Source organism: Alligator sinensis, unplaced genomic scaffold (assembly GCF_000455745.1).
Source record: "Alligator sinensis unplaced genomic scaffold, ASM45574v1 scaffold1139_1, whole genome shotgun sequence".
NCBI classification, from domain to species: Eukaryota; Metazoa; Chordata; order Crocodylia; family Alligatoridae; genus Alligator; species Alligator sinensis.
Window position 1 is genome coordinate 139190 of NW_005842413.1, and position 9504 is coordinate 148693.

At 38.3% G+C, this 9504-nt stretch overlaps 1 protein-coding gene across 2 annotated transcripts in view; it reads right to left on the minus strand.

Moving 5' to 3' along the window:
* Positions 1-9504, minus strand: part of TASP1 (taspase 1) — a 158213-nt gene that overhangs the window by 89789 nt on the left and 58920 nt on the right. For both annotated transcript variants that reach the window (XM_025211563.1, XM_006030033.3), the window contains exons 9-10: positions 2299-2418; positions 1434-1512 (exon numbers count right to left, since the gene is read on the minus strand). In XM_025211563.1, the coding sequence (XP_025067348.1) occupies positions 1434-1512; positions 2299-2418 (199 nt within the window). The remainder of the gene's footprint in view (positions 1-1433; positions 1513-2298; positions 2419-9504) is intronic.

The window sequence follows — 9504 nt, forward strand, 5'->3', positions numbered from 1 at the left end:
CTTGCCCCAAGTGCCCCAGCTACAGGTGCTCTACGGCACAGGGTCCCCAGTACTGTGGGCTGCACCAACCTGCACCACCCCAGGGTAGGGGAAGCTGAAGAGAAAGATAATCTAGAAACCCCAACTACTTCAGCAGCTCAAGCAATGCAAGGGGAGGGAGCAGTGGCCACATGGAATCCCAGGGGATGCAATTTAACCCTTCCCAGGCCACATGTGGCTCACAAGCCATCCATTGGACGGCCCAGGTCTATAGTAAAGACTGGGAGACATGCAGAAGAGAAGTTAAATTTTTCGTCTTATTTAAAACATTTGTGCATTTTATTTGAAAGATGGAATGTTTGAAAGATGAAAATATTTTGACCAACAAAATGGAAATCATTCCAATGTCATTCCACCATCAAATAAGATCTGTATTAGATAAGTAACTCAATTTCCTTCCTGCTTTACATTCACCAGAATAATCCATAATTTCAACATTTTTCACTGTGCTATATTATATATACACATTAGAAAATGAACTATATACAGCTATCATCCAGCTATTTCACCAAGGATAGATTGTTAAAATTGATGTCATTGTATAATGGTATTATTTCAAGAGTATACCAACCAAAGGGAATATTAATACCAGTTTTGGTTTATCTGGTTCTAGAACATATCAAAACGCATATAGGAAGCTTAAATATCAAGGGACTATTAACAAGACAGAAACACTGTAGAAAAGGCTAGCCCTATCAACATATGGTATAATAGTTTTACCTTCTAAATCCATTAGTAACAAACTACTTTATTGGGAGAAGGCTCAAACATATCACTTTGGAATAGGACAATATCGGAATGAAGACCTAAACTTCATCTTATTTGTGCAATCATGAAGGAAACAGTAACAATAATACTTCACTTATTCTTTTCCCCTTAGGTGGAAAAGACTATCAAAATAAAAAGGACAGTATGTGGTAGAATAGAGGCCTTTCTGTATACATTGTAGAAATGCCTTAACACACTAGGATCTAGGAGGAAAACAAATGGAATTTATGGAACTACCCACAGAACAAATGGTGCTTTTATTGGGTTATAGTCCAAAGAACAGTACTGACAGGGAAGGACCCACCAGTCCATACAACTGCTGCTAAGAGCCAGATGTGCAATAGCTCATCTTTAGTAGCAAACACATTCCCTCAACATTACAGTGATATGGAGAAACTGAGTATTGGAAATCCTCTCAGACGGTTGGGGTGGGGAGGGGTGAAAAAGAGATGGCCTAATATCAAACTCAAGTAGATTTTAAGTAGCCAATAAGCTGAATTCAAGGGTTGTAAGAGAATACAGCCCAGGAACAGGTCTTAATAACTAGCTTGTTTTGAAGTTTTAAATATATTATAAAAGAAAATTGAACAGCAGTTCAAAATATTTATAAAAAAAGTAGTAAATACCTGAAGTACTCACAGCAGTGGAATAAGGATTGAGAACTCCAGTATTTTCAGCCCAGCACCCACATCCATAAAGAGCTGCCTGAGAAAAGAAGTTGATCTTTCATAAATTTAAGTACTCAGCCAGGTTTCTGAAGAAAGGGGGGTTATTATGTGGGATAATAATAAAGGAACCGGTTTTAAATAAGCCCAATTACTATGGCATGGGGGAGGGGAGAAAGGACACAGGACTTAATGGGGGGGGGAAGAAGGGAGATTTAGAGCACTGTTCTGTTAAAAAAAAAAAAAATCCTATGGACAGTCCAAAGAGGATTACCCATAGGACAGCACCAAAAATGGACAAACCAGTTGTCCAGCAGCTTCACTGTGTACTAAAAATTCCTGAAGTCTCTCAAAATTCCTATGCCTCCAGTCATCAATCATTTATTTTTCATTTGTCCTGAAACTGTGAGGCAACACAAAAGTGGGCCACTGGATTAAACTAAGGCCACACTTTCCACAATACTTGTATTAAACAAGGATTATATAAAAAAAATCTAAGCATTTCAGATTTTCAGTGTTTCCTTTTAAGTTTTTTGGGATATGTATTGGAAGAATATATAAGTAGGAAGAAACAGTTTTTCTAACAGTGCATTCTGATATACAACATACTTGCTATTCCTGGTCCAGAGCGAAGTCCACAACACTTATAAAAAAATATTTTAAAATGTCACCAAGAACAAAGCACTTTCATTTCCTATACAGAGGATTGAGATCTTCCCATTTGAGTGATATGGTGGTAGTGCACTACCACACAATTCTTGCCTAGTTTAAACTTGTACTCTTATAGCTACTTCCTTGTAATTTCCAAAGAACTGGAACTAATCACCTGACCAACTCTTCCAGGATGCTTCAAAGCTAAACCTCCACTGGAGACAGCAGCAGCAACATTTCCTTCTTGGTCAACAACGACTGCACCAACTGTGTCCAGTGTTCCTGAGTCATTCTCCTATAGAACATACAAAAAGAAATAACTACTAAAAACAGCATCTTAACAAATTCTTAATGTCATATCACAATTCTTAGAGCTTGCAAATTAGTGTTCAGAAAAATCTGATGATTGACAAAGGGCTCAACTGAACAAAGCTGCCTCTGATGCTGTCCATATTATACATGTCCTGTGGACTGCTGCAACATGCTTAAAACAAAATCTAAAGAGAACTTCTTGGGATGTGAAGGTAATGCAAACCTCTGTGTTCATTCACTATTTGAATTCCCTGCTTACATGAATAAAGATGCTAATTAATACCAACTTGAACAGTGATAACCACTTGTCCACTAAGGGCAGACATGCAAACATACTGTTCTATCAGTCAACCCTTTATCCCCATCTCAAAAGCAGCCATAAAAAAATTGCAGTTAACTAATCTGTGGGTTGGGGAGAGGGAGAAAGTCTTATAATTGGAATAAAACTACTGCATGGAGCAGATGACCCTGTTCAGTACCTTTAAGAGCCAGCTACAGTGGAGTCATCTACTGCACCACTCTTAAGTGTGCCACTGAGGGTCATTTGCTCTACCATCATAATGCTAGCACAGATGACCCTGTGCAGTACCATAAATGAGGGGAGCTACTGGGACAGACACCATCTTTTTGGGGGAATGCAAAAATAACTGCTGCTGCAGCAGTGGCTGATCACACCACCACCCATCAGCACTGCAGCATCTGGTGCTGCCTCATGCATCACAGCTGCCCTGGGTGTGATGACCTACTAGACCTCTGACACTATGGGCCAGCCACTGTAGCCCTTAAAAGGTGCCATGCAGGATCATCTGCTCCTACATGGCAGCAAAAGGCTCAGCTCATGCACAAAAGGGCCAGGTGGGCTGGGTAACTCAGATCATCACTACTCTACAGTTCTTGGGGCTCTCCCTGGTTTGCTTCACTGGAGTGCGAAGCAGTTGTGATAAGAGCTCAGAAGCTATAAGAGCCCAATGTCAAGGTAAGGTTTCCACTCTCCATGTGGAATGACAGAGCCAGGAAACAGCCCACCAGGTGAGCTGGCAGGAAACCATGTGGAGTTGGATATAATTCAGAAATTTAGAAAAATTTCTAGTGCTAAACTAAAAAAGTGCCTGAGGTTAAATTTAAAATACTTACAAAGATAATATATTTCATTCTTTAAAAACACAAAGTAGGCTGAATGTGCTTTCCTCACACTTGCAGCAGAGGTCAAATCTAAGCTGACACATGCACATAACATGCAAATACAACCAACCACTTTTTTCTACCCCATATCCCTCAAAAAGCTAGGAAAAAAATGGGATTTTGAGCCCCTAGACAAGAGCAATTTGGCTGTTTGTGTCCTGTGAAGTTTGAATCTAGAATTGCAATTCAAATCTGGCTTTTTAATAAAATCTGGGCTGTCTCAGTTCAGAATTATAAAGTTTCTATTTAACTGAAATTACTTGCCTTGGTACATACTGACACAAATTTTTAGGCTGTAGACAATATAGTGAATTTGGGCAAAGCTATCTTTGTTAAAAAAAGGATGATTTTTATTTAGGTCCTTTCCCTGGTTATTTTATTTTCTAAAAGGATTTATTTTAAAGGGCACTAGAGTATCAGTTATTGACTGATACTTTGGGGGTGGAAAAAGTGTTTTTTTTCCTAAAATGTGGGGGTCAACTTATAAATCAGAAAGATATGCTATTTTAAAACATGAGAAGAGGAAGACAACTTGCTGCTTGCAAGAACATATCAGGTGATCCACTGTACTTTTTCCATAGGTCTGCTGCTATTCCATAATAAGTGAAGCTGCACTGCTGTAACTGAATCATGTTTCAGTCAGGGCTATGCTGCCCTGATTTAAACTTCCCCTCCAGGACAGGAGCACACAAGCAAACAGTTACAGTGGAATCAGCTGAACCACAGTAAAAACCTTCTTCCCCTTTAAATGGATATACTTGTCTGCCCATGCACTAAGAAAATCTACCAGTTCGTTACACAAAATAGCCATTATATGGGACATTATGTTACTAGCCTCCTGGCATGGACATAAGTTAACATCAGATACTCTCCTTCCTGTTTAAACAGATCCAGGTAAATAGCTTCACTGATTTCAATGAAGCTAGTCATGCGAGTGCTTGCAGGACTGGGATCCAAACAGGGAGGAAAAATATCCCCGAATTATCCAGTCCCAAAGCTTACTTGCTTTTAGATATATTTTGTGGTACAGAAGAACTATGGCTTAATCCGTTTACCAGAATATTTACAACTTCCTGAAAGTGAAGATATGCATGTTAGATAATGCTTTAGTCATATATTTTTCCTTGCCTTAGTATCAGAGTGGCACTGTCAGAACTAACTCAGCACCTCTTTGTGGCTGTACAGCACACAGCTCGCCCCCGTAACTGGCACTCCTGAGAGCAAAAAAAAGCAACTCACTCCTCTCCCATCCAGTAACAGCCAGCTTGTTTCTTCCACCCACACATTGTTATTTCTGAACCAGCTCCTACATCTAGAAATCAGCGCTAACTATAGCCAACGCCGCTCTTTGGACCTACATCTATGTTAGAAAATATGGCAAGGGTAAGGTGGAGGGGAGTCAGATAAGTACCTCAAATTACCCTCACCGTATTTATTAGTGCATTTATCCCCATAACATTCTCTGGGTTGGAAAAGTCTGAAGGGAAACTGAAGCTTCTTTTGTTGAAGGCCACAGAAGGGTGTTACAAAAATCAAATTTTAATTTCAAAATGTTATCAAATTCTCTCCCTCTAAAATGAAATTAGAATGGGGAAAAGAACTCTTTAAAAGACAAAGAAAATTAGTAGCTCAACACCTCAATTATTAGCATTTTTACAAAAGTTTCCTTATCCTGGTGAAAACCTGTTCACATTATGCCAGGTTAAAAGTCTCAGAAAAATGTGTTTCCAGACGCTCAATAAAAACCTAGCAAAGAAGATAGTCCCTTCAAGACGGTATCTTCACTGAGCATGCTCTAGGTCTTCATGAGTCCTAGCACTGCACATTCCTAAAAAGCAACTGCACTTCCCTACAGGGCAGTACAGAGCTCAGAAAATATATATATAAAGCCAGACTCCTGTTTAACTGTTACCAAGAAGCCCAGGAAAAGCGAGAGATCTTACAAGGAACTAAAAAGCAGTAAGGAAGAAGAATTTAGCAACTGGACAGGGACACGAATTGGGAAGCCTAAGGTACAGAAACTACAACAGACATAGAGACTGAGACCAAGATAAGCAACAGGAGGGCATAAAGGAGAAGAGGCAGAGAAGACCAGGGTACAGGATGAAGGTGGAGGAGATAGGAAAGCCCATAAACTTGCTTCCTTTCCAAGCTTGGAATGAAAAACAAGATTCTCAAATTCTACCATTCTTCTACTATTAAGTAACCCACTAGCTAAGTGTGTTTCTCATTCTCCAGAGCAGTGTATCCCAACCTTTTCCAGCCCAAGGCACACTTGCATTAATAAAAATGTTCTGTGGCACACCTGTTAAGGCATTCCCCATCCTCACACCCACTGTAGCTCATTGCCATGGCAAAATTCCATGGCACGCCTGCTCACTTCTGATGGCACACTTTTGTGCCGCAGCACACTGGTTAGGAAACACTGCTCTGGAGGATGTGGCCGCATAAAAAGATGACAATTTAATATTCTTATCTATTACTTAGCTACCTCAAGTGACAGCCTATGCAATTTATCCAAAGGTTCCAACACTGCTGCTAAACCACATGGTCAATTGGATGATACCTCATGGAATTTTCTTTCTTTTTTGTCGTTTTGAAAAACCTAGGAAATTCTATGCAAGAGGTGAGGCTTTTTGTGGGTGATGTCATCTATTGGACCAACTATATGGTTGGGACAGACAAGTTTCAAATGTAGGTATTTTCTTCTCTATTCACTTCTGTTAACAGATCAAGATTTCAAAAAACAAGGCACTCCTAAGCTAAAAATAACCAGAATTAAAGCTATCAGAACTATCTTGACTTGGCCTCCTTCTGCAGATGCATTACACTGCAGTCTTCAATTAAACAATCTCACAGCTCTACCTCACTCACGAGGACAGAATCAAGGTCCACATAAGAGAAGAAGCTGTTTTTTGTAGGATCCCTGCATCACTTACTGGACAAACTAAGTTTGCAGTGAACAAGGCCTAGGATTGCAGGAAATGAAGTGGTTACAGAAATTAAATACTTTCCTGGGGCCAGGATTCTACTCCTAGTTCTTCCATGGGGTCCCTGAGCAACAACAGGCTAGTCACACAGAAGAATCAGAACTCATGGTAGAGGTGATCTCTTTTATTAGACCAACTAGATTTTTGCAAAAAAATTTTTTTTGCAAAAATCTAGTTGGTATAATAAAAGATATCACCTTGACCATGACTTCTGATTCCTTTTGCCTCTAGACCAATATGGCTACAACCTGGATGCCAGTCACATAAAGAAAACTTTTCACAGGCGGTCGCTAGTGAGTTTTTTATTTGTTGTATGCCCAGAATCCTGGGTCTGATTTGAAAGTCCCAAGCATTCTCAGTTGCAGCTGAAAGTAGAGAGAGGCATGCCTTACACACTACACAGAAAAAATGGTGTTTTGTATTCCAAATTGGGCACTCAGAAAAAGAGAAAGAAAAAAAAACAAAAAAAACACACGCACACATACTTTATATATATTATATATACACACACCTCTAATTTACTCTCCCTACGTTAGTTCCCATAAATGGAAATAAATGCCATCCTGTCATATCAAGAAAGGGTGATGAGAAAAATAAATATATTAATATTTGCAAGGCATTTGTAATAAAGTGCATACCAAGTCCCTCAACAAGGGTTCAAACCATTATATCTTTTTTAAAGGTTTTAATATATAATTTCTTCCATAGATGAGATGCTAAAGCCAAATATCTCTCTCAAAACTCAAAAATTAGATAACTTCTAATTGAACACCACATCCTAACCAAAAACACCCCTCTTTTAAAAAAAACTAAGTGTAAACATATGTAAAGAGGATAATGGCAGAGACTACAATGACACATGCTATTTCACTCTCTTAAAACAGTTTAAAAACAGTATGCAGTTCGAACTGAAAAACTGCAACTGACAATACATACACAAATTGGCCTTTCCAGTCAAATTAAGATTTCAGATCAAGTTTATGCTCAAATTTGATCACAATTATGTTTTATCTGCATTTCTGCCATTATAAAAAATAAAAGCCATTAAAAAAAACTGCACTGTGCATTTTACTTCTTATCTAAACTAGCATAGAAACACAACTTCTAAAAATAAGTCCTAAATTCTATATTCTTTCTGCCTCGGAAGATTCAATGCCGATAAAGTAATAAAACTCAACTACCTGGGCAGTTCCTGTCAAATAAATTGTGAGAAGTTATGGTGTTTATAACTGTATAATTTAGAAAACATAATTAAGCAGTTTCCTAACTAAAATCATATATTGCAGTATTTGAAAAAAAGCATTTGATTGGAAGCTATGATATTTTCATGGTGGCATAGTGGCATCACATAAAGTATGGCAAAAATCATTCCACTCTAACCCTACAATAAAGGTTAAAAAGGTGAAGATACAGTACTTCTGTAAAATATCTTAAGCGGAAAATTCTAAAATCAGCCCTTTTCTAGTGGCTTACTACCTCTTACTACCATTGAACAGCAAGCAGAGCCTTGCTTTAATGAGCTGCTTTTCCATGAGGTGAGACAATGAGTTACCATAAAGAAAAACTGGTTTGGGGCAAATCTTAAGGCTTTCATAGAAAGTCCAGCAGGACAGCAACTGGCCACAAAGGTTGCAACTCAAAGAGTGGGATAGGAATTTTTCATGTACCCTTCTGTAATTATTATTAAAAGTAGTCCCAAAAAGCATGTAGGAGAACAAGGGAAAAATGTACTTTCACAAGTAAAGCTAGTGAAATCTCTACAATTCTTAACAATTCATTGAATTTAGGACAAAAGTTAATTCAGAGCCTTGGAATGAATTAGCAGATTTGGCTCATAATGGGGAAGTTAATTGCATATGGGATATGGAGTCAAGCACAAAGAGTTTGTTCTACGCTTCTTTAAAAACCACAGCCAAACAACTTACACAATTCTTTGGCAATATTTTGTCAGTCCATTCAGCGGTAAGTTTTTATTTCAGGTTATACAGGAAGCATCCATATCACCCATTTCAGACTACTGTAGGTCCACATCTTGTTTAAGGAAAATGAACAATGTTTTGCTGCAGGAAAGCAACATTATATATTTCTTCTGGCTTCTGTTATTGTATGTAGCCATGTGCTTTCACCTTGATCTATCTACACAGATGATCTCTTTACTGAAGATGCCCACATATGCTTTATGCATCTCTATTGAAAAATTAACCACACATGAAGCTGTCTTCAAAATACAGGCCAAGTCTATCCAAACATTCAGTCATAAGCAACTGAATGAAAACAGCACTGTTGCACATCTATGGAAAAAATGCTGCACAGCTGAAACTGTGCCAGCCTGATTTTTATGCTTACTTCCATTTCAAGAGTATGGTAAGAGCTACAAGCCTGAAGTCAGCTTCATATTTAATTGAAGTTTTATTTTATGCCTGTAGAACAGTTTAATCAATAATTCAGCATTCACAGTGCTAAATGGATAAAGGTGTTTTACCACAGTTAGATTAACTATTCCCTGTATCTTGTTACCTATACTGACTGACACCTGGCTCCTGCAGTTTCAAGGGCACCTGATTTAACTTGTCATTCATAAATCACTCATTTGAGCATTTCAAACCAGGAAAATATGAATGCTGAGAAAAGTGAGAGTTCTTATGAATGGGATTAAGCATTTCAGTTTATGAAATTAAAGCAAATCTAAAGAAAAAGGGAAGCAAAATAGGTACTGAATGGCAGGAGAATTATATTCCAAACGAAGTTGTGTGCGCAACGTTACACAGCAATCTTACCTACTTTCTCCAAGGCCTAACCTACTACGTGTTTAATACAACAACTTGACATTTTAGATTTACAAACTTCTACATGCCAAACTATAACTATAATTCAGTCGCAACTATAAATGTATGGCA